This window comes from Anarhichas minor, unplaced genomic scaffold (assembly GCF_050575085.1).
Source record: "Anarhichas minor isolate MPS153535 unplaced genomic scaffold, ASM5057508v1 ptg000030l, whole genome shotgun sequence".
NCBI lineage: Eukaryota > Metazoa > Chordata > Actinopteri > Perciformes > Anarhichadidae > Anarhichas > Anarhichas minor.
This window is the reverse complement of record NW_027466476.1, coordinates 10,326,608-10,352,504: the sequence shown is the minus strand read 5'-3', so window position 1 is coordinate 10,352,504 and position 25,897 is coordinate 10,326,608. Positions and strand designations below refer to the sequence as shown.

Genomic DNA, 25,897 nt, shown 5'->3' with positions numbered 1-25,897 from the left:
CTTCAATGTGTTCTCGTATTAAGTGTTAAATTACTGAACCTATTCAACAAGCTTCACACATCAGAGTCAGAGGGAAAAACAAAGACGCTGCAACACAACGTCAATCCGTCTGTTCGTGACTGTGTTCAAAACCACATGAATAGATGTGAAGAGCACGGCTGGCTTTCTACAGACCATCTCGTCTCGACGACGTGCAGAACAATGTAGAAAAAGTGAAAACATAAATGGAAGCCTCAACTTTTTCTGTCAAAAGTTGCCTCTTATCGATAACACAATCATAAGGTACTATAAGGCCGTGATTACCTGATCTGACCCCTTCTATTTAGCAGTATTTAAACATGTAATACTTACACACTATATAACACAGTATAATCAAGTTGTAAGCAGATATTTATGTTGATTAATGTATTTATCCGCAACTAGATCCTTCTGTGGGCACCTGTCAGTAAAGGCTGGTTGCAAACACATAACATACTAAAACATTGTAATAATATGAAATATTTCTTCATAAGGGAAGTAATTGTTGAAAATGACTGTACAATAATAAACACTTAAAATGTACTTTGCCAGTGTTTTATAAACTAATTCGTAGACGTTATAAGGTGCTCATGAATGCTAAATAGTATATATACATAATAGTGCATAATACGTCTTCAAAGGCAGGACTCTGTCACTTCCAACGGGTGATAGAAATACACTAAAATGAGGTGTTTATCTTTGTCAGACTTACCCACTGATGACGCCGTTTGGAAAGCCCAAGTGCTCAGCAAAAGATTCCTACGACAGAAAACATTCACTGGTTTAACACAGACATGCACAAGAGGAGAGCAGCGTCATATTTTCCCGTGTTCAGTATCCAGAAGCTTTTCATGAGCCGGTGTCGGTGCTCTCGGTGTGGGCAGCGCTCACCTCAATGTGCTGGAACATGTACGGATGGTTGCAGATCTTCTTCAGCTGCATGATGGTGTTCATCAGGGTCTTTGATCCTCCTTTGCCCTGCAGACGTTGAATGGCAGATCAGAACAACCATACTTGTCTTTATGTGACACAAACGCCTCTTAAAAATGTTGAAAACATCACACATAGGTTATTGCGTTGTGTTACCGGGCGGTATTTCTTTGCCAGATTACAGCGAATGTGCGTCGGCATGTTCCGTTCACATAAAACGGTGGTTGTGTCGATATTTATTGAGGAACACAACTGAGGAAACTGTACATATCAGTTCTCTGTTATCTCTACAGCTCGGTGAGTCACATCACGTCACTCACTGATCACACAAAGCAGAGGCGTACAGTGAAGCCACAAGGGTCTCGTTGCGTTTACCTTCTTGTCTTTCTCCGAGCCGTCGGTGAGGAGGATGCCTCTCTGCATGTGGCGGTACAAAACCTTCTGTATGGCAGACATGTCGCACTTTACCACATACTCCACCTGTGGGAATGACGATAAACAAGACGCGTAAGAGGCTGTTAGAGCTGACTACACTTCGGCTCGTTTTAAAAGCAGTTTCTGAAAACAGGCTGTGTGCATCTCTACATGGATTGAGGGTTTTGATTTAAATTGCACCTAGACTCGCTTTAGAATGAAAAAAAGACGTGTACATCTCACTTTCCACAATGTGGGACCTATAAAACATGTCGTTTTTGGTTCCGGGAGCTTCTCAAGATGCTCTCAGCCTCCTACGAGAGGATGGGAGTCTCATTAATCTATCATCCTCTTCTGTTTACATGCTTTCGGGAAACTCGATCATCTTATCCTTAAGATGCTTCTGGGAATCAGCGACAGCCACATTGTTCTCATCCACTCAGTTCAGATGATGATCTTCTCTGCATCACTGTGATGGGACGACCCACTTACCATAAATGCTTTTATTGCAGTTAATTCGCTGCTTCGTTAAATAAATGTACACCAGGGCCACAGAGAATATTGGATCCTTAAGAGGAAAGATGCACATTATTTGTCAGGCTTCAAGTTGCTCGCTCCAGCAGTTACGAGGCTGCGGCCTCTAATAACTGATGGAAGTAGTAAATTACGGATAATTTCAAGGGTGTCTGTGCAACCAAGGTTTCATTTAAAAGCATGAACAGCCTCTAAATAAGAATGAAAAAGGTTGTACGTGACCATGAGATAAGAGCCCTGTTTCTATAAAAAAACACACTCTGCAGAAGTTATTAACTACACCACAGGAATTATTTTTAACTTAAAGAAACGTGCTCTGTTTTAATAATATTTGCCAATATTTACTTGGAATATACTAATTTAATAAAAACAGATGAGTCAAACAGGGTGGCGCCGTAGTGTAGTGAGACGCAGCAAATACAACCGTGCGTCATCAAAATCAAGGTAGACGTCTCACCTTCTCTGGCAGCTGAGACTCCACCTCCTTCTTCAGTCTGCGCAGCAGGAAGGGGCGGAGCACCTTATGCAAACGCCGGATAATCAGGATGGTCTCCTCCTCATTTAGGTCGACCTAAACAAGCCAGAGAGCATGCGAGAGATAACGCGTCACTAAGTGTCGTGTTATGCATACTGGTCAGCAGGATGAAGCACCGCAGCAGCTCTCTGTGACCGGATGATGCGTCCTTAAAACTGCAGCACAAGCTGATACAACAACAACACACATAGACCGGATACGTTACACATGAACAGTTCAGGTGACTGAGTCTGAATCCTCCTGCTTGCCAGAGAGTGGATTTTTTTGGAGGGGTATGGAGCTTTTGTTGTCAAATTAAAAAAGGTACCCTGTGGAGAATGTGTCCACTGGTAGCGATACAGAAAAGAGGGAATGTTTTTTTTCCCGCATTAGCATTCAAGACTGCTGCACTAGTAACCATCCACTTCTCCCAAAAAGTAGCCGACAAGTTGATTGATTGCAGGAGACATATCCTATTTTTTTCACCCAATAAAAATGAATTCTCGTCACAAAAGGTCTCAAATACAACCGATAAAAAGTTTAACGACTGTGAGCTGGACCCATCTCGGCTCTGCAGAAACTTTTATAGCTTTAATAAAACCACGGACCAAAGAGGACAGAACAAAAGACAAAGTTTCACATTGAAGCACCTCTTAATCGCTCGGAAGGACCTTTGCTGTGGGAAATTATAATTGTATTTATGCAGAACGTTTCCTGAGTGTATAAAATAAACCTTTCTTATGCCTTTAAACCCTCGAACTTTATACACACACAATAGATTTGGTCTTCTCTGCTAATAAATCAAATGAAACAACCTTAGGAGATAAAGTCATTGGTTAAAGCCTCGGATGCTGTGATTCTGCTCCTGAAGGTAAACGGCACACATACAGAATAGAATGAAGAGCATTTGATGTCCTGTGTGACCCACGTCCAACCCTAAACTTTTGTATTATTTCACCAAACTTAAAGGCAGACTTGAGAATCCTCCTCGTACGTACCCTCTCTCCCGTCATGGCGAAGGGGGCGTTGAACCACTGCTCGAAGGTGTTGCAGCTCTTGAAGATGGTGGGCAGCAGGAAGTTGAGCAGCGCCCACAGCTCGGGCAGCTTGTTCTGCAGCGGCGTGCCGGTGAGGAGGAGGCGGCGCGGAGCCACGTAGTGGGTGTTCAACACCTGGGTCAGCTTACAGTGGTGGTTCTTCATGCGGTGGCCCTCGTCCACGATCATGTACTTCCAACGGATCTGTATGTGGAGGGAGAGTCATTGGACCCATCGTTTCCACACGAGCAACAACACAAACATGCCTTCATTTGCATTCTGAATATTTTTGATCGCAAAGGAGCTGAAGAGCGACTGCAGAGAAGAAAAGTTTGACTTCCTACTCTGACTCCCCTCAGGGCACACAACACTGCTGCATACAGATGAGAAGTGTATTCCCTCTCTTATTTCATACGCTCATACTCATTGTTTGAGCGGAAAGTTCAAAAATGAACACGTCCACCTTCTTCTTAATATCTTAATAAAAGAAAAAACATTCTGCTCATCAAAACACTAGAGATCATCTTGCGATGGGATCACATCAACCGCGATGCCAAATCGTAAGGCACAAAAGGGGCTTAAAGTGTCGGTTGCGATGCTATTGTGGAGACAAAATCTGTCCATACAGAGAGACAGAAATATAACGTATAGCACCTCTGTGGTAGCTCCTGCTACAGTAGGTGTCTCCAGGGCCACATTTAACAAGGTGTCATGTCTGGTAGAAGTGTGTGTGTGTGTGTGTGTATATGAAGTGTACAAAACGGCAGTTGAGTGCATGCCCGAGGAGTGGATTCTGCAAAGACGACAAAGCTTTTGATCTCCTTCACCTTGGCCAGGATGTGCTTGTCCTTGATGATGTACTCGTAGGTGGTCAGCAAGACGTTGAACTTCCCGCTGCGGAGTTGAGGCACGAGCCCACGGCGCAACACGGGGGTGCCCTTCCATGGGGGAGACACGAAGAAAAGAAGAAAACTTTCTGTCGTAAGTCGGTCAAAAGCAAACAGGGGGGGGGGGGGGGGGGGAAAGGTGACAGAAAAGATACATAAAACAAGATTCTTACTTTGTAAGAAATTTTGACCACAGAGGGCGACCACTTGTCAAGTTCATAGACCCAGTTAGACAAAGTCCTAGAAGAAAAAACATACATGTAAGAAAGTGGTCTCAATTTAGAACAATTCTAGACCAACTCCTCGCTGAGCTGAGCCAGAACTTCTGAAAGAAGTTATATAAAGCCAGAAGTTGAACCTGAACCCAGGTTTGCTGTATTCTGCTGCATTTTGTCGTCAATCTCGCTCTGGAGCTCAACAGACTCTGCGACTCATTAAGTTCAATTTCCCAACACACAACTGTGCGTTTAAAGCTTTCCTCCACATGAGCTCACTCTGCATGTTCAAGAGAACATTTGACATTGAAAGTCGAGCCTCTGCTGTGCTCAGTTTGACTACAAAAGGAAGAACACACCCGTTGTTCACTCTAATCCTTTAACGCCTGCAGTGATAAACCACCGCGAAAAAAAATGAAATACTAATTAGGTGAAGTGTGAAATTGGGTTGTTCACCTGCACAAGAAGAGTGGAGAGGGTTGTGTTTGAAGAGTTTGAAGGGATTAAAAGTCGGAAAACAGCGAGGAGAAACCACGCATTATGACATATAAATGAATGATTAAAAAGCTTCCAATATGTTCATCTCACCGCTTTAAAACAACCAAAAGAAGATGGAGAATAGTGACATGGAAGCATTGCTGTTGAGACCGTTTTGATCTGATTTAATGTGGGCTTATTTTTTTGCTGGAAGGTTTTGCTCCTTCCATACTGGCACGAATAGAAGAAGAGATTTTAATAAAGTGTATTCACAGCATCAGATATTCTATTATATGAGTTATAATGTAACAAAGTCTCCTACACAATGTTGCATTGTGGGTTGTTTGTAGCCCTAATGTTGCTCGGCTAGCACGTTGCTTCAGGTACATTTAATCCCGTGTCTTTTGGACTCAACCGGCACTAAAAGGGTGAAGGAAGCAACGTTCAATCTGCTGTTTTATAGAGAGAGAGAGTAACTCTGACTCATCACTCCCCGCAGGCAGACGAGTGTTGAGCAAACACTCCCGACTCTGCTCTTCTCCATTACAGCCCTATCTTGTGATTTAGACTGATAGTGTCGGTGTATTTCAATCTCAAAGAGAACAATTTCTAAAACGGTGTATATATACATATGTGTGTGTATTTCAGGGTTTCATAACGCCGCAGGATAAGAGCCGTGATGGATGCAAGCTGAGGAGTACTGACGAGAGAGGGACAATGATGAGGAAGGGCCCGTTGATCCTCTTGTTCTCCATCAGGTAGGTGATGAGGGCGATGGTTTGGATGGTTTTGCCGAGGCCCATTTCATCAGCCAGGATGCCGTTTAGGTTGTTGTTGTACAAAGACACCATCCACTCCAGCCCCTGGACCTAAATAACACAAGAGAGACGAAGGCACGCCGACAAAAGATGTCACTTTGCTTCTCCTCCAGCACATGAGAGACAAGAACACTATAGAGATCAAAAACAGGGAACGCTTTGGGAAGTGTTTGAGGAAATGATCATGGGAAGTGACCGCATGTTTAATTGTCAAAGAGGCTAAATGTTGTGTGGCAAAACTATAGCTTGTTCAAAATGGCAGGCATGACAATCTGAATACTAAATGGGAAATAAGCTAATAAGCACAATTAGTAACCAGAACATACATGTTGCATGTCACGTCCTGCTCTTTCTTTCTAAATGTCTTCTGACACTTTTAGCTGTGACTAAAGGGACTAAACTGCTAGAAATTAGGGCCGCAACTGACGATTGTTTGTATTATGGATTATGATTACTTTCTGGATTCATCAGAAAATTGTGAAAAATGTTCGACTGCCATTTTCCAAAGCCAAAGGAGACGTTTTCAACTAGTCTGTTTATGTGATATTTAATCTACTGTCCAATTGCCACAGCTAAAGAAGCTAAACCCAGAGAGTATCTGGCCTTTCTCTTTGAAAAATCACATTATAAATTATCAAAATATGAAAATATTGGTCGGTCAACTAATTGATTGATTGAGTAATCGTTTCAGCTCTCATAGAAAATGATCAAAAAGTGGATTTTTAAATGTTCCGCCTGTCTACATGCAGTTGGAGAAACTGATGATGAAATCATAATTATATTATTTTATCCCATAAACATAGTAATGATAACCTAATAATGCTGTTTGGCTCAACTTCAGACTAAATCAAATACATTAAAAAAGTCTGTCCTGAGTTATTTATTAGTTTAGGACTTTAAAATCCCCAAAACTACTCTGAGCTATCTCTCCAACCAAATCACACACATTTGGGCGATTCTCCGGGATCTTCTTTTGATAACTAATGTAATATGTTTTCACTTCCACCCACTGAGGTTCCACCGTGTCTGTAGCTGCTCTCGGTGTATCTAAAGGAGCTGATTTAATGCCCTTCATAGTGAGTTTTTCAAATGTACTTTGATCTCATTGCAACTTTGGCATTTTATATCCCAAGTGATTCAAGCGTGGTGGCAATAATATATCAACTGTGTTACCGACTGCGTAGCTCGCCTGTGCAAAAAAACAATCAGCAAAACAGTGTGGACAAAAGGGAGAAGGGCTCGAGAGGCAGAAAAGGAGAACCAACCCATCACCAACTGCATGTTAGTTAACGAAATGCCTGACAACAGAGTTAATTGCACAGAAATAAGTGAAAATTGTCCGACATAAATGTGAAGCTTCTGTAAATGAATTCAGGTTTGTTACAGAGTTCGCTGTTGGCAAAGCAAACAATTGATCCAATTATTGTACAGCTCCAGTTTGCCCCCAAGGAGCTACCACAATATCTCATTTACAGCCCAGCACACCATAAATCAGAGGAGTGCTAGGACTGCAACCTGACTGCGAGAAAAGAAATGTTAGCAGCATCCAATTACCAGTTCCTGTATCTCCTGTAACACACCATCCTTCACTCCCCCTCGCTACAGTAGAGACGGGATCAAAGTAGGGAAAGAAAATCTTCTCTCGCGATCGGGTCATTTAAAATCTCCGAGATCTATCACGGTGGAGCATCCGATAAATGAACACTCTGTATGGAATAACCATTCTGTGAGTGAAAGTACTGAGGGTGCTCTCATTAGATTAAGAACTTTTGTGCAAAAAATAATCAGATTTTCTGAGACGGTTCAGTTAGTGCGTGCTTGTTATTATCATGTAGGTGCATCGCGATATCTCACTGTATGGTTTCACGATTAATAATTCATCCTATTGACAGACGATCAAAGCGTCACTCTGTAAAACAATGTGGTGGCGTTGTTACAACAGAAGCTCGTGTTTAAATGAGACAAAGGATCTGGAACTAGTTTGATGAGAACAATTCACCGCCTCAAGCTTCTAAAAGACTACAAGACATTTAAATGTGTCACCAGTGGCTCTGAAAGACAATCGAGAAAGATTAAGATTAACATCTTAAATGTATCGTCTTAAAACAATAAATCTGTTGCAATGTAACAGATGGAGGACAAAATCCACAGTCCTGGTTCAAAGTGAAAACTAATTAGAAAACCGGCATTTATAAATGCCAGACAGGAACTCATGAATAAAACTCACGTTATCCGTCTTAACTCATTTCACTGAATACACTTTAAAAACACAGAACTCAGATTTCGTCTCCCATCATGTAAGTTTTGACTCTCTTAATGTATTCATGTGCATGTGAGTTAATGTTAACTTGTGATTTAATGCATAACTAAATTAGCAGTTAGCTGCAGCCCTGTGAGGGAGTACTAGATGTCTTCACACATAGAAGGGTTTGTGTTCTGCTGCCACTTGAAGCCCAAGAAGTAAGAGACTCTCACTTGAATTCATATTCATATATCTTGACTTAGGGCTGAACGTTATGGCCTAAAATGTACATCACGGTATAATTTAAAGGACGGACAGTAACGCTGTATATCACGGCGTATTAATTCTTCCTAAAATGTGAATATAAATGTTTCTGAAGGGGTTGAGCCCTGGTTTGGCAACTGCATGGCTTAATTTGAACCATCCTGAAGTCAACGTAAACCCTCAAGAATTCTAACTACTATCTTTCTACTTTGTTATTATCGTCTATTGTAGTCAAAACAGGGAATACATGATTGTATTCTCATTTAATTACTTGCATGGTTGAAAGAATATCTTAGTGGTTTTAATGATGTATTATAGGTTTGTTGTAGCTAGTGTTAGGAAGTTAAACAGGTCTTAACTGTCTCTCTAATGTCTGTTTTATATAACTGTAAAAACATCTCCTTCACACAACTGTGTATTAAAGTTTCTCACCCAAAAAAGTTCATTTTTTTAACATTTACATTTGAATTCATCATGATAGTGTCATAATTGACCTTCGCCCCATAGTCATTTTTACAGAGTAGAGCTTGAACGCACCATGAAATGCAACCTCCACTAACTTTGGCTGTTTTATTTTATATGTTTATATTTTCTTTGAGTGTGTAGCGTGAAGAGGTTCCAACTTACATTTCATTGTTCAAAACGACAAATAAAATCAACCTTGAAGATTTGAGACAACAAGGCTCCAACGTTGTTGTTTTCATATAGAGTGAAATAATAAGCTAAAATAAAAGTGCTTTGGTAATTAACTAATCTGTGTTAATTTAATCTATAAAGTGAGAGGGAATGTGTGTGTGTGTGTGTGTGTGTGTGTACCTGGTAATGTTTGAGAGAGCCGTTGATCAGCAGAGACGACTGCTTCTCCACTCTCTCAATGACCGCGTGGGCCACGCCGTAGTACGACTGGATGCTGGTCTGTCCAGTGGGAACAATGTACTCGTCATCCACATCCTGCTTGGTCGAACTGAATGTGTGTGTGAGACGTAAAAGAAGAAGAGACGTTTTAAAAAACACTCTCACTCCGACTGAACTGTGCTCGTTAAGAGTTGATTGATCGCTTCAAGGCGTAGTACTGTAGTACGGTCTGACGCCGGGGGCTCAGCTGCAGTTCAGCCACAGCTCCTCGCTAAGAGTACAAAGCCTAACAGAGCTTTATTTATTCATGATTTATTCTATTCTTTCTTTAATCTGTGTTGAGTGGGTCACTCGGACGACAGGCTCCCGCTTGGAAAACCCGAAGGAGATTCTATTATTTTGTTTCAAGGTTAAAAAACATCTTTTTAACTTTGGATGTTTAAACAATACCACAAAAACTAATCCAACAAAGAACACTAAACTTCCAGTAAGCTAAGACTTGGACCTTAAACTAGCGGGAGAGTGGGACGTAAATACATATAAATACATTACTCGATAATGTGCTTGGCAGCCGTCACGAACACTTCCACTCCGTTGGGATCGATTATCTTCTCTTCCTCCGGTTCTGCCTTGGCCCCCTCCTCTTCCTCCTTCGAGGGCCACAGTTGATAACACATGAATGAGATGAAAACAGCAGCACAGACAGACCAGAGAAGTGGCTCTGCATTACCATTCTGCATACAGCTACAGCCCCCTGCTGGAGTGTGTTTACTGTCTGTGTTCGGTCTTTAGTGAGGCTGATCTAAAAATCCTCCCTCAGAGGGAGTTCATTAAGGACAACGTCACTGACCTCATCCTCGAACTCGGAGCCGCTCTCCTCGCTGTCCGACCGCGGGGCGACTTCGTACCTGGTTTGTAAAGGAGGGAAACAGGAAGTACAGTTACTACAACTCTTCTCCGTCAGTCACACATAAAAATAATGAACACCTTCAGAAGAATAAAAAAAACAGCGGCTCCCAAAATTACTTCATTTAGTCCTCAATCCACCTTAAGAGGCTGGACCTCCTTTAAAAGCACAAAGCCTTGTGATTCTGACCTTTTTAAAGATCACAGTACGCCCGCAAACACAACTGACTCTTCAATAAGACCCGCCCCCAGCTGCCACTCCGTCAAGCTGTCAGAGCTGCTTTACCATGAAGATCGCGCTGTCACTAACTGCACTCTCTGAATAAATAGCATCTAATATCTGGAACACAACAACAAAAAGACTTCAGAGAGAAGCGTGCAGAAGGGTCTACGATATGTTTTTAAAAGGACACATCTAAGATGTCAAACTGGAAGAAGGTTAAAAAGATAAAGATAGAAGCTAAAGTCTACAGATCACAGTGTGAAAGTGAACCAACACGTCACCTGGCGATCGAGACGGAAGACAATGAGATTAAGGAAACACACACAAGTGCGAACATTAGTTAATGTAACGAGTATTACAGTTACACAACGTTTAACCACGACTAGCTCCACATCCACTAAACCAGCCTGACAATGAGGAAAATCTAGAACGAATAGCTGTCGGACGCTGGTCAGAGCTGTTCGATTGCTACGTTATGATTGGCCAGTCTGTGTTCAAGGGGCGGGACTTAGCCACGGGTCAATTAGTTATTCAAAAAAAGAAAATAGAAGTAAAATATAAATAAGCTTCTGGTCGCTGTTATGTGCGAACAGCGCAAGTGAAACAACAGTGAAAGAAAGTGCACCACCTGCAGAAACTCATGATATGAACTTATAAATACTTTCCAAAATACACAAACAACTTCACTTTATTTTGTTAAGAGGTTGACTATGTTTTGATGTTCCTAAGCAGTAATGTGCCTCCTCCTCCTCCTCCTCACCCGGGGTTCATCTCCAGCCAGGCCTCCAGCTGGCTGGATTTGGGAGCGTCCGTCCCCTGCAAGACTTTCCCCGTCTCCGTCTGAATCACTTTGACGGGCAGCTCACTCATTTGGCTGCTCTCATCAATGGGCTGCACGACAAACAAACAAAAAGGAGAAAACGTGTAGGTAGATCTATCTATTCATCTTGACATGAGAACAATGAGCTACAGTATCTGAATTCATTCTTACATCCGTAGCTCCTCATGTTGCTGTTGTTAATGCTGCGTATAATAATAATAATAAAACGGCCTGTCGACATTATTAGCGATCAGATCGACCATCTATAACTGAGTAAACGTTTGATTGTTGTTTTGACGATAATAAGAATCTAAATTGTTTTAGAAAGTGATGATCATCTTTTCTCAATCTGAGTCACTTGTAATATTGCCCGACCCTAGTGGATATAAAGCCCACTTCGCCTGACTATGGCATCAACATGACACTAAAACTAAACTATCTGGACAACTGTCTGTATTTCTGTCTGTGTTCCAATTCAGATCAACATGACTTGAAGTTCTGTTCTTGCTTCACTGATTCATTGCTTTAAATGGTACTCGTAGGGATATCAAACCCATCATCTTCAATAAAATCCAGCATTTGAGACTTCAACAGCCCCCTTCAGAGGTAAACAACTTTAATGGATGTCTCTTCCAAAATTGGCCATTAAGGCCTTAGCGTATCCATTTCTGAGGCAAAGGAGGGAGAACACAATTAAGAGCTGAGGGAAGCTGTGAGCATTCACACTTCAGAATTCAAATTCTCTGTTTGTTGCATTATTTATTATCTAAGAGGTGCTGTGGTTGTAGTATCATCGAGGGTAGAATCTGCCTCTGGGTGGATATTCACTGTGTGATCTGACAGCAGCTGAGGTGAAGTGCGGGTTTGGTTTCATAACACAGCAGAGCATGAATATCATAACAAGATTTGAATGATAGTTAAATATCCTCGAATAAACAAAGGACAATATTAAAGCCTGAGATCCTATTTTTAAAACAGATAGGATCATGAAATACTCTTCAAACCTGCAATAACAACTTGTAAGACAACATTGAAATATCGTCACCTTTTAAGTTGATATGGTGAACTTATCAGCATACAGAAGCTTATTTACTCAACCAGCAGTAACAGCATGATCATCCACTAGGAGTCGTTTTTGTGTCCACCTGTTCAATGTAAGTACAATATTCTCTCTCTTTTGGCTCTGTGTGTTTGGTCTCCACCAACTCCTGAGGGAAACATCCGTCTCTTTAGCTGCTAAACGCTCCACAATGTTCACCAGCTAGTCTCTAAATGTGTCCGTCTGCTAGTGAACAGTGGGGTTGTACAGCTTTTTCACTGAAAACACCAATAACAAAACACCTATAAAAGCTGTGAGAAAACAGTAACGTCTGGACAGCTAAACAACACAACAACAAAAAGGACTAAAAACCAACAGGAAGCTCTGAGACTCACCTCTCCATCGGGTCCAATGCCGCTGGTGCCTTCACCATCTCCATCCACCCTCTACACATCAAACACATGAACACATTCAGCTGACGTATCGTCACAAATGTTATTCTATAACAGCAGGGTGTGTTTAAAGTACAGGTAACAGCAGCATTATGTCATTCCTCAATAATGGCGGCTCTATAATGGCATAGTTTCCTCCACTAAAGAGCTCTCCATCAGGACTATCACGGGTCATGTGGGGTACTTTGTTGTGTTTTTAGGGGATCATCACCACACATACAGTCTATTGGTGTCACACAGGATGTGGTTAAACAAAGAGCCTCTTCAAACGGCTAACGTCAGTGTCAGGGATCTCAGAGCGGGTGTCGTGCACGTGTTCGTTCCAGTCAAAGACGACACCGGTGGAGTTCTCCGATTCGTTCCGCCTCTCTCTGACAGACGGTGTGAAATTACGTGTCGAGTAGCGCGTGCTCTCAGCCCGCCGTGTCTCCGAGCTCGAGACCATTTTCAATGCTTGAAAAAAACGCAGAGGAGGTAATGTGATCCTTCACAATAAGGTTTGAAATAAACTAAATAACGACCCATGAGATTAGGGGGATTAGAGGTGATAATTCATCTCACAGTTAAATCGCGGGCGGTGCTCGGAGGGGGAAGATTGGATTTGCTTTATGTAACGACAGACACTCGGCAAAACTGAAAAAGAACAAGAGCAGCACCGAGCTGTTTTCACCTGAAAGACGTTTACTGCTTCGGTCAAGCTCCTGGGAAATTGAAACTATTTTAAAAGTTTTACGTTGAGTGCCACACACGACGGTTTTGCTCCTTTCATGTTCATGTTTTTTGACAGTAGATAGTAAAAACCTTGGAGCTACATCCTGTGAATAATCACCACCTGAACCATTTCTCCTCCTACCTTCTTTTTCTTCTTCTTCTTCTTCTTATCCTTGGCAGCTTGTGCAGCTTTGTGTTCGTACACCAGGGTGGTGAGGTTGGCCACGTATTCGTCCGTCTGCTGCAGCAAGTAGGCCAGACGCTTGTCTTTCTTCTGGTCGATGAGTTTTCGGTAGCCTTCCTCGTCCTCTGCCTGAGAGAGGGGAAGTTCATGGTGAGATGGGAATCGATGGAGCCTTATTAAATGCATCAGTTATCAGCAAGACACTTGTTAACATTAAATACTGTTTCCGAGTCACTGTCATGAACGAACGGTCTCTACTTACTACCACGCTGGCAGCTGCCTCGGCTCATTAGCTCTGACTGTGAGTCCTGAACGCCGTCTATCACTCTCACTCGTTGTATTTATCAGGTCAAATTCATAGGAAAACAGGTATAAAGCTGCAACAATTTTATCGATTTAAAAGTTTAAGTAAGAATAAAAATAAATCTCTGATTCTAGATTCTTAAATGTGAATATTTTCTGGTTTTCCTTCTCTTTTGGAATGGATTGACAAAATAACGAACAAGGACAGCTCATGTGGCTTATACTGTATGAGATGGACCAGTCCGTTTGTTGGGACTGATGAAGATGCTTTTGTACCGTACTGTGGATCTGTAATATATTCATACAGTATTTATCAGAGTATGCTCTCTGTGTGTGTGAGATATTTACTCCTGAGGGGAGTGATGCAGTTAGATTACCATGAGCCTCCTCATCCTCTCCTTCTCGATTCTCTCCGTCTCCTTCTTCTGTTCCCGCTCCGTGTTGGTGTGCCAGGTGGCGATGGCTCGGGTGAGCTTCTGCATTTTACCGGACATCGAGCGGTGGTACTCTTTGAAGTCTTTAGCGTGCTGGAGGATGCTGTTGAGATATTCCTAAAAACAAAAACAAGTCACAGAACTTGTTGAAGCCTAAATGTCTATTTCGACAACGTGGTAGAATTACCGCCTCGCTGTCTTGTTTTAATGTTCTTCTCTTCCTCATCTGGACTTTTTGCCGACCCAGCTCTTCTCTGAACTCACCTGGTGTTTCTGTCTGCGCTTCTTCTCCTGCTCCAGCTTCTGCTGCTTCTCCAGCTTCTCGGTCATGCGAGCCTCCCTCAGCGTCTGCCGCTTGCTGCGTCTGTACGCCTTCGAGTTGAGCGCCGTCTCCAGGGTCGTGTCTCGCCTCATGCACGCCACCACGTCCTGTCTCAGCTGCAGAAATGCACGGATTAGTTAAATCTGTACCGTCGAAAACCGTGCACGTTAAAAGGACATTTAAATAATACATCAAACTGCAGCTTATGAGACACCATTACATTCTGTGAAGTCCAATTAACTCGGAAGTTATTTTATTAAAAACTTTGTGGCATTGTGGGGTTTTTGGTGAACTTCATAAGAAGATATTACAAATCTGAAGGTGCCGTGAGGCAGAAACAAAATTAGATTAAACTGTAATTAAATTACGAGTTTTTTTTTAAAATGAAGTTATTTTGTAATATTTATTACACACAGCTGAAGTTGGAGAGACTAACGGCAAGACTGCCACAAATGTTACTTAGTTGTGTCTTTTTACTTCAAACATTTTTAAGAGTCCTTTTAACTTCTAACCATTTCATTGCTTGTCTAAATTGCTTAATTGTCTATTGTGATGCATGTTTTTAAATATTTCCTTTTCTTTGACTTTCTGGAAAAGCGCCTCTTAAATAAAATGTGTTATGATTATTAATATTTTAAACAACTAATCTGTAGATATCGCTAGAATGCAAATCTGAGTAAACTGCTTTTTTATACACAAATCACTCTTTTGGCTGCTGATGAATTTAAATAGTTCTTAAAGATTAAACTCCAGGTTAGTAAAACTAACGCCTGTCGTGTGGATTCAATGTCAGGGGTCAATGAGGAAACCAGCAGTGTTTCTAGCAGTGAGGTATTCTGGGTAAATCAACACTCTGTGCTGTAACACTGAAGATGAAACGAAGCCCCCGCTGCGTACCTGCCGCTGGAAGTTGAGCAGACGCAGTGCCTTGAGCTCCACCGTGGCTTTACTCCTCAGGTCAGGGGGCAGCGAGCCCGGCAAACTCTCCAGCTCCTGGATTCGATGTGCAATCCGAGCCTGCAGCCTGAGGAGCATCAACGACGGCGGTAAATCAAACTGTAACAACTGCTCCAGAAAGACCGAGCGATAAAAAGCAAACGTTTCGGACTGCAGGATCTCAACCTCCGCTGGACGGACGGCAGACCTGCTTCATCGCTCCGAGACGCAGCAGGAAGGTTAACACACGTGTGCAAAGCCGTAAAAAACACAACAGCCTTTATTAAAAGAGATTAATAAAAGTGTTCTGTACGGAGTTAAGTGAGCCGGACTTTGTGACTACAAAGTGGAGAGAGACATTTTGATTGAGAGAGGTTTGGAACACTGGAAAGAAGAAACTAAAAGGCAAAGTATATTTAATGTTATCTGGCCCTAGAAAGAGATTATCTCTCTACTGTCAGAGATAGAAAGCAGAGACAGATCCTCACCAAGTACAGGCTCAGTGACCACAAACTGGAAATCAAAAAAGAGAGGGGGGGGGAGTGACAGAGACAGAGAGAGAGACCGAGACAGAGAGAGAGACAGAGACAGACACAGGGAGAGAGAGCGAGACAGGGAGAGAGAGAGACAGGGAGAGAGAGAGAGAGAGAGAGAGAGAGAGAGAGAGAGAGAGAGAGAGAGACAGAGACAGGGAGAGAGAGAGAGAGAGAGAGACAGAGACAGGGAGAGAGAGAGAGAGAGAGAGAGAGAGAGAGAGAGAGAGAGGCAGAGAGAGACCGAGAGACAGACACAGGGAGAGCGAGAGAGAGACGGAGAGGGAGACAGAGAGAGGGAGAGGGAGAGAGAGAGGATACGCATCAAACCAGGAGATGTTGTAGTTATTTGGTGTGCACCTCAACTCTTCACTACTAAATTAATGAAGTATGCCGATAAGTAAGGAGGTATTGCAGTACAGAAAAGCCAAACTAGGCTTGAGGTAAAGTGTCTATAGATTGTCCACTTGACAATTTGATTTTTCAACTGTAAAATGTCCCACTCAGTATATTAAATAAAAAAAATTAAGTTTGTTTGTGTTAAAATTGTGCCAATACATCGTTGCCACACTTTTTAAATAACTGATTTATATATTATAAATAAATCTGTGAGATCCTGTTGATATGTGAGCCACACTAAACCTTATTGAGATGATTAAAGGTTCAGCAAAGCAGTATTGTCCTCCTATAGAGGAAGCACTGTTATATTGTACGATACGTAACCGGTTCATACTGGCTCTTTATAGTTCACGTAGGACTTTAACTCTTCAGAGGGTTGACCATGAGAGGTAGAGGAGATATTTGTACGACTAGAACAGAGCCTTGGCCTGTCCTTGTGTCTCTGTGTGGGAATCCACAGCAGGTACGCTGTGAGTTTGTTTCCCTCATTACAATTCAATCCAACACCCGCTCATATGTCTTGTCATCGAAAGCGGCTCAGGAAAGCACAGAATCCATACAGAGGTACTAAGGAGTGCATATTCTGTAGTACTCTCATGTAGCTTCACCTCATACACGCCTGAGGGTAACACTGGATATCATTTATTCGCTCGGACTTTATTGTTTGGATTACTCAACTGGATTTATCAATAAACAATACACTACTGTTTTACTCCAACAGTTCCACAGTAGGTGCTTCATGTTCAGACGGCCTAATTGGACCGAGAGGTCGGCTGTCTGAGCGTTTCTTGACCACTGCAGCTCGTAAAGGGTGACGTGAAGAAGAGATCATCAATACAAGAGGCTTAAAGCTGCATGAAGGAGCCTCAGAGCCTCAGAGATTAAGACCTGTGAGCCTGCCTCGTACCGCCGTCTGCCGTCTCTTGTTTTCAGAAAATGATTCAGCCTGTGGGCTAATATTACAGAGATATCAGTGAGTCGTGTTGTTTATGCACACAAGCTTTACCAACGAACACGAGGGGCTCCAACACATTATTAAAGTTCACAGGTGAGACCCTTTCAGACATGATCCGGTCTCTGGATCTGACTGGATAGATGTCGTAACATTTCAAGTCTGAATTAACACAATTTAAAGGACAGGATACAGAATTTAAATGGAACTTAAAGTTCATTGTACATGCAGTCCTGTGTGACGACAGTAGAGTTAAATGACTATACGATGAACATAAATACCTGTACTCTCTCTCCTGCAGGATCCCCACCGGGTCCAGGCCCTGGGGCTTCTGGATTGGCGTGACGCGGTTCTGTTTCTGCAGCTGGAGCATGGGGGACACCTGCTGCCCGGGAGGCTGGGGGGTCACCGAGCCGCCCGGCATGGGGGGCCCGGCCGGCAGAGCCGAGGCCTGAGGAGGAGCGGGGGAGGGGCGTCCGCTGGGTACCGGGGTGAGGTGCTTCTGAGCGATGGCTTGAGTTTCACCAACCGGACCTGGAGACCAAAGACTTAGTCCGTTAGCGGGTCCCGTCACAGTCGGGCAGGTTTATACTTTATGACAATCACTAAATAATCATAAGTAGTTACTTTGACACCAATGTTTTATGGATTCATCGCCTGTTTTAGTGACGTTTTTCTTTAATAGTAACTACTTTAACCAGCCGGGTTCTCTCTCTCTCTCTCTCTCTCTCTCTCTCTCTCTCTCTCTCTCTCTCTCTCTCTCTCTCTCTCTCTCTCTCTCTCTCTCTCTCTCTCTCTCTCTCTCTCTCTCTCTCTCTCTCTCTCTCTCTCTCTCTCTCTCTCTCTCTCTCTCTCTCTCTCTCTCTCTCTCTCTCTCTCTCTCTCTCTCTCTCTCTCTCTCTCTCTCTCTCTCTCTCTCTCTACGTAGATCTCTTTGTTTGGTTCCTTCCCTCACCTGGGACCAATTTGCCGTCAGAGTACCTTCTACTGTTGCTCTTTGTAAAAACAGTATTTATTCAGATTTAAATTGGCCTCAGTGGGAGATGAGATTTTGTATCTTTTGTATTGATTTGTTTTTGTTAAAAACAGAAAACATATCTCCTTAAACCACCAGACAGAGAATGCATTCACTGCGTGTATCGCGTGAATTATTGTTGCCATATAGTCCAACCCTAACTTTCATGTCTTAATCATTAAGACATGATCCGTTCGTTAAAGTTCCCATGAAACAGTGAGCCGTGTTAATTGATTTTGTCTATTTACGGGTTTCCTGTTAACACAGTTATCTAGAGAGAGACTTGTTCTGGATATGAATTGCTGTTAACAGAAGCCAAAGGTGCTGAACGTGCTTTTCATTACATGGAAAACTTTGAGCGCGTGTATGTGTATAGGTACCACTTGTGTGTGAGATGCAGAGACCTGGAAAAGCCTGTTCTTCTGCCAGTGTGTGTGTGTGTGTGTGTGTGTGTGTGTGTGTGTGTGTGTGTGTGTGTGTGTGTGTGTGTGTGAACACTGTGGTGGTTTATTCAGAGAGCTACAGACAACTGGGACGGTTCTCAATGAATGCAATATTTAAGAGGTGGATCAATGCTTCAATTTGAATGACAGCTATGATCTTTCCACCTGAGAACCCTCGGCCTGAAGTCTAATGTTTAAAAGAAATATTTATAAAAAGAAAGAAAGAAAAACGTACTTCAAAAGCTTGGAAGTCAAAGAAAACAAACTTTAGAAAGCTGCATCAATGACAAAGAACTGGAGAATGTTTTGACTTTTTATAATTCACTCTACTGGTGATTAACTTCACCACATCATTTAGTCATCCCAACATTTTGCCCAACTTTAAATAGAATTAACGGTATTAATTGCTCTCTAGAGCCCAGGTAGGCTTTGAGTCGTGTTCATCAACAGCACCGCTCACTCTTTGCTGGCTTTGAGAGAAAACCAGAAATAAACATATTCAAATAGTTTCCCTCTTTGCAGCAGAAACAAAAGCGTTGCGCTGTCACGCTGTACTTTCAATCAACCTCGGATTGCCTCATCTCTACACACACCATCCCCGACGGCTTCACAAGGATTCACTTTCACCTCCTTTCAAAGAGAATCTGATGTAAGACTACACATCAAACAGAGCCTCGAACCTTTCACTCAGACATCAGATTGTAAATGTGTGTGGTGAACAGCCGGATTGTAAATCAAAAGGTAAAGCAGCTCGGCGTGGCTTCGGCCGACACACTTTACTCTTCACTTATTCAGGACGTACTTACCGTCAGACCAAGGCTTGGGTCCTGCGCTCTGATTGTGTCCTTGCATGGTTGGGGTGGGGCAGGGACTTGACTGGGGACCACCCAAAGGTGCCATTGGCATACCTTCCAACACAATAACAATTCATATTTTAAGAACTTCACACATAATGTGAGCCGGTGATGGGACGGTAGCTACAGTTTGACAAAAGTGATTTGGTTTTCTTGGTTCTTGTAGAAAATGCTTCACATTAACAGGTTCATGCTTCTCTCATGTTGTTTTTCTCTGTTCAGGTTTTGGACTGTTGGTCGGACAAAACCAGTTATTTAAATATGTAAACTTGGACTTGAAGAAATGATGATGGGCCTTTTATCAATTTTCTGACTATTTAAAGACTTAGCATTTATTCAATTAAGTGTTATCATACCAGCAGATTAATCTATGATGAAAATAGCTTATATGTGTTGCTGCTGAGAGCTCGTCTTACTGCATAGAGATGCCTTTCATAATGGTCAGAATGTTTCATTTCATTTCATCATCAATGTCTTTTATATATATATATATATATATATATATATATATATATATTTCTTTTAGATGGTAAAAGGTAAGGTGAGACAAGGGTGCTCATTTGTACAAAATAATAGAAAAATCTACAATTAAAAGCTGTTACTCTATTCATTCATTATTTCAGAATAAAAGCCTTGTATTGACAAATGAAGGTTCTTTGTCTAAAGAAAGACACTAAAGGGCTTTTATCTTTAAACAGTGACCGGATGTCTTTAGTTAATTATAGTTACACTATGTATGAACCATTTTTAATGTCTTTGATAGATATAGACATTGAAACTGAAGTATTGTTGCTGGTACGATGTCAATAAACTTTGAAAAGATCACTTCTACTGTCTATCTTTGCAGTGAATCAGCGGAGCCGTGCTGCTCACTCAGGCCGTGTGTCCCGGCCGTAAATAGTCTTTAATTGATGCTCCGTATACACAACAATCTGAATATCCAGTACCTTTGCATGACCATTTTTAAGCCCCCCCCCCCAAATAAAAACCAAAATATTTTGTGATTAACTGACTCTGACACCTTTAAGATCATTTCCCACAAAAAGCCTCCAAATTTATGGAGTTTTGATGCGTCAGACAACCACTGCGTTAACAAGCACTTATATAACATTAAATATGTAATCATACTATACGACTACATACTTTCCATCATACCAGTGGTTTACTGCACTTATTGGCTGATAAGGTTTCTTAATATTGCCGAGAACAAACAGACATTCATAGAAATGAGTTAGAAATCCCAACTATGTTGACACCAAAATTGTGATTCTTACCATGAAAAGCATCTCTGGCACCAGAAAATCACTTGGATTTGATAAACTTGAATTTATCAACATCTCAGTGTGCGAGCTGACACACTGTTCATGCCGGGCAGCGTCAACTGCCGGCTTACATTGCACGTGTGGAAGCTCTCAGGTCAAACTCTCGGCCCACTGAGATATGAACCATCCACATTTTTGCCTCACATTTCATGGAGGACACTGAGCTTATATTAAAGTGTCGTGTGTGTTCAGATTTAGTTGCATTAGATCACAACGTCACACAACAAAACCAGTTTTTATCTGTGTCTTCTTACCTGGAGGCCTGTTGTAAGGGCTACCACTAGGTGCCTGCTGCTGCTGCTGTTGCTGTTGCATTGTGGGTAGACTCCTCTTGCCCTGAACAGCCAGCTGGAGGTTATCAGGCAGCGGTTGCCCACGGCCAAGGATCTTGTAGGCCAGGATCTGAGCTCTGAGCTGCTGCAGCTGGACCGGACTGAAGGCAGAAGGTCCCCGCCCCTGCTGGCTCATGTTGGGCCCGGCTGACTGGGGATCCATGGGCATCATGGGGCCCGACTGGGAGGGAGGCATGTGGGGCGGTGTGGGCACCCCACCTCCTGACATGGGACTAGAAGCATGCTCATGGACACCCATGGGGGATGGATGGGGGGATATGTATCCTACAGTGGAGGCAAGGAGAGATTTTTTTTTAATGATTTTAACAGAACCAAAATTCACATTAGTGCCCTTAAAGCGGTAGTTCCCAACCCGGTAAATTAATCTACGGTGTTGACAGATTATTAACAAGACAGAAAAACAACAAATTCATTTTTCTCTGACACAAAATTAGTTGAAAAACTTTTTTTTCTTGTTAACGCCTCGGTTATTTTTACTCTTTGAACCTATTAAAAAATATTTAACAGTATGAGGAATAATCACAATTTGGTTGTTATAATCTGGAGATCTAGGATTGTTTAAGGTGGACACAGGTCAAAGAGGAACCACTGCCTTAAAGTACTGATCAAGTTTATGATGCTCCTGAGAAAAAGAAAGCTGCCTCAATACAAACTTCAATTAATAAAACAATCATAATTAATTTTGCCTGCTTAGAAACTTAAGTAACAGGGTACCTTGGCTGTGCTGGTCCATCGGACTCTGAGGAGGCCCCATACCACTATGCAGAGACCTCATCCCCACACCTTTCATGTGGCCAAAGTGCATCGCATCCGCCATGGTCTTCTCGTTCATCCCCTCCATCGTCTGAAAGTAGGAGAAGATTAAGATTCAGTCATTGTATACGACACATTTTCAGCCCGGACTGTAATCTCTAAAGCAACCTTGAAATCAAAATCGAAGACTGATGATTATAATCAAACCACAAATTAAATCGTATTGTTTCTATTTAAGCCAAACGATGCGGCGGTTCAAGGACAGAGGATGTCGTTCAGATCATAAAGCCCTCGAAGGCAAATGCGTGGGATGTGATATCAAGCCATTCAAATAGAATTTAATAGAAAATTGAATTGAAATGACTCATACTACCGCTTGCAAAGAGCAAAACCACATGTTTCTTTCTATTGATTATAGGTCACATCTTTGACAAAAGTCGATCAGAAGGCCAAAGACGTTTATTAACAACTGGCCAAGTAGATGTATTTCTAAAGTGCAACACGTCAAGACACTCAAAAGAAGACGAGAAAACACACGAGCAGAGACACACTGATGCTTGTAGCGTTCCACTTTGGATTTTTCTGTTTTCATTGTCTTTCTTTTGTTTAGGTGACAATGACAAGTATAGTCCAACCAATCATTAAAACTAAACAGTAAGAACTAAGCCTGTTGAAGACGTCACAGAGTTATAAAATAACTGTAACATTGTCCTTGAGCAAGAGCAAGGTTGGAAATTAGCACCAGTCAAATGCTGTAAAATATGCAAGTGGCAGCTGGATTTGCATGTTGATTGTTCATTTTAAACAATGAGCAGACATCAAGAGACACTTAACAGCACACTGTACCTTGTGCATAGGATACATGCCATCCTGAGAGTATTCACTCTGTCCCTGCATGCCATGAGGTGCGTTGGGTGTTCCAGGTCCAGGACTGGGTCCCATCATACTGTGAACGGAGCCCGGTGAGGGGTCCGGTCCAGGGCTAGGGCCCAAGATGGGCCCTGGGGATAGACCTGCCCCCGGAGAAGGGCCAGGATGTGACATTCCGCCGGATGTGTCTGAAGGGGTGGACATCTACTGGACTGCTGGGCGCATACCAGACAGCTTCAGAGGGGGGGGGAGAAGATTTCAAAACCATGAAAACAATAAAAGGTCAATTACCACCATTAAATTCTTATGTCTTAAACTGTTGTATGAACTGTTTGCTCTTTAACTTTTTGAGTTACATTTCATGTATGAAATATATTAAATAAAGTTTATTCTTATTAAAAAAAGGAACTCTGTATCACACAGCTGCGTCACTGGACAGGATCACACTGTATAGCTCCTCCTATTTCTGTAGCATGTATATGTACACACATATTTGAAGCACTATCGGGTGCGTAGACTAGTTAAGACGGGCCTAGTGCACATGCGTTAATAGTTATGAAGTGCGCGCGCACACACATATATACATTTTACCAACAATGTGTTTAATATTACAGTCGATTGAGTTACTGCGGCTGTTATATTGGGAAAGATGAGAAGCTGCCGTATATCGTATTGTCTCATCACATGATCAAACAGAGACTATTTATAGCTTGTATAGTTCATGTAGAATAGACATTATTTTGTTATAGATTGCTACTGAATTAACAAAAAAAAAGAAAACCATAATGGAGATGAGTTAGCCTTTTCTAAAGAATATAAAGCAATTGGCACCTTTGATCTAAACAATAGAGTTCTGCTTTAAGCACAGGCATAAATCTGAATTAATAACGATAACCTGTTTACTCTGTTTTGTAATATGTATAATAATATGTATTGTTGGTCTACCTTGCGGAGACAGAGTCCCTTCATTATCTGAATTAATAAACAATCTGTAATAAATAACAAATCAATGCATTTCTCTTCCTTCTCTACTTCTCCACTGCCAATTAAGGCCCAAATCCCCAAAGAATATGTAAATCATAGCCAATGCAATATTTCGGCAGTGTGACTTGAGACGATTGCAAAACAAAAAACACTTCCGAGCCTCATTATCATACGGGTAGAGGCCCTGAGTAACAACAGCAGCACGAGCCATTCCATTAAACATACTGCGTGCATTGGAGACAAAGAGAGCCGCATTGAGTATGTGAACTGCAAGCCTGGTAATGTAAACAAACACCTGTCTCACTGCACATCTGTCCATCCACTGTCTCTTTGTCACACTACAACCTGTCTGTCTAGGACTTCCTGCTGTCAGACCTCAGAGCCATCGCTAACTGCAGAGATATAATGTGATCACCTGCAGATTATATTTGTTTAATCATAAGCATAACACAATGACTCATGTGTGCTATCGTACAGTGAGGTAGTCGGTACCGTAATTACGACTAACAATCAATGCTTTCACCTCATTTTCCAGCAAAAACATGCATTATTTACAGCGTTAAAACAGATAAATAAACAGGTAAATAAATATGATCAGCATTAACGTTAACAGTAAAATACAAAATAAATAGCAAGGTACAGGTGGTACAAATAGGTTAACGTTCATCGTTGCTTTCTGACAATTCCCGTACAGTTACAGTAACGTTAGCTTGGTGTATTTATATTAACTCTGATTGTATCATGGCTTCCTCAAAAAACACTGGTGGCCATCACGGATATACAAGGCAAGAAAATCATAATGTTTCGATGAAAGTCAAGCTCCTGACACGACCGTGGCGATATTTTTAAGAGACCAAAATCGACTTTAATATTACATTTAGAAGCACACGAGGACGCCTAAGGTCGTCTGCGTCAGGGAACGTAGCTAACTAACGTTAGCAGGCGTTAGCTAGCATAGCAGGTTAGCTGCTATGCTAACCTGCTATGCTAGCTAGCTAGCTAGCTTCGAGTACCGAATCTCCATCTAGCGAACTGTCCTCGTTTCACAAAGTTTGGACAGTTAGCTGAATGCTACAGTAGCTACGTGTCAGTTATGTATCACAGCTGAAGCGCCGTTGGTCACTTTACCTTTCGGCTGAACTGTAACTGCACACAATTAGATGAAAATATTGTTTTGTTCCCTTCAAAATATGACTGCTGGCCCAAAAAGTTCACTCCCCCCTCGGTGTTGTTTTGCTGACATGTCAAGTTTTTGCTTCCGTCGCCATTGCTGATTTGTCAATTTCACCGGAAGTCCCATCCTACAGTCCACAGTGATTGGCTGGATTTCACGTCAATCATCGGATTTTTGCTTCCTGGGCGTGTCTCTGTCCTATAACCATCACTGTAACTTTCTGGTTGAGTGGCCATGACTGCAAACAAGGCGATGCACAGTTTACTACAAACTTGGAGATCTTGTCAAGCATGAAGCAAATAATATAGTAATGTAATAAATTGTGTCTTATACTGTTATAAGCACCAGTGCAAATGGGAAAGGTTTTGATCTGCTGTTAGTGCTCTTTAAAATCGTATTTATTTTGGTAGATATTGGCTTGCATTGGTGGAATACAACAAAGTAGGCCTACCATTCATTTTGAGATATTTGAACTTGAGTATTTCTACCCCACGAAATTAAAGAGAGACATTGGCTACTTTAGCTTACATTTTGCACCACTACAGTTTTTTCTACACCTGTAGTTACCAGGTACTTTGCAGATTGCAATCTCACACATAAAACCTACATAATATCATGCATTTTTTACAGATTAAACAACTCAACTGTATATAAAGTAGCATCAAAAATAGTCCAATATGATACTGAGGGGCGAGGGTGCATTTAGTACA

At 42.0% G+C, this 25,897-nt stretch overlaps 1 protein-coding gene across 4 annotated transcripts in view; it reads right to left on the bottom strand.

The window, feature by feature from the left end:
- The window catches only part of smarca2 (SWI/SNF related BAF chromatin remodeling complex subunit ATPase 2), a 39,090-nt gene extending 13,823 nt beyond the window's left edge, over positions 1-25,267 (bottom strand). For 3 of the 4 annotated variants that reach the window (XR_012957542.1, XM_076105055.1, XM_076105056.1), the window contains exons 1-23: positions 25,142-25,267; positions 23,006-23,263; positions 22,121-22,250; positions 21,308-21,670; positions 19,684-19,785; positions 17,701-17,953; positions 15,497-15,623; positions 14,542-14,715; positions 14,221-14,394; positions 13,499-13,669; positions 12,589-12,639; positions 11,095-11,225; positions 10,056-10,113; positions 9,758-9,855; positions 9,167-9,314; positions 5,732-5,895; positions 4,508-4,574; positions 4,275-4,385; positions 3,409-3,651; positions 2,354-2,467; positions 1,324-1,428; positions 910-996; positions 731-777 (exon numbers count right to left, since the gene is read on the bottom strand). Coding sequence is in view for 3 of the 4 variants with exons in the window: in XM_076105055.1 (XP_075961170.1) it covers positions 731-777; positions 910-996; positions 1,324-1,428; positions 2,354-2,467; positions 3,409-3,651; positions 4,275-4,385; positions 4,508-4,574; positions 5,732-5,895; positions 9,167-9,314; positions 9,758-9,855; positions 10,056-10,113; positions 11,095-11,225; positions 12,589-12,639; positions 13,499-13,669; positions 14,221-14,394; positions 14,542-14,715; positions 15,497-15,623; positions 17,701-17,953; positions 19,684-19,785; positions 21,308-21,670; positions 22,121-22,250; positions 23,006-23,233 (3,146 nt within the window). In the remaining variant the exon portion in view is untranslated. The remainder of the gene's footprint in view (positions 1-730; positions 778-909; positions 997-1,323; positions 1,429-2,353; positions 2,468-3,408; positions 3,652-4,274; positions 4,386-4,507; positions 4,575-5,731; positions 5,896-9,166; positions 9,315-9,757; positions 9,856-10,055; positions 10,114-11,094; positions 11,226-12,588; positions 12,640-13,498; positions 13,670-14,220; positions 14,395-14,541; positions 14,716-15,496; positions 15,624-17,700; positions 17,954-19,683; positions 19,786-21,307; positions 21,671-22,120; positions 22,251-23,005; positions 23,264-25,141) is intronic. The other variant, XM_076105057.1, reaches the window with a different exon arrangement.
- Between the last annotated feature and the right edge of the window lie 630 nt (positions 25,268-25,897).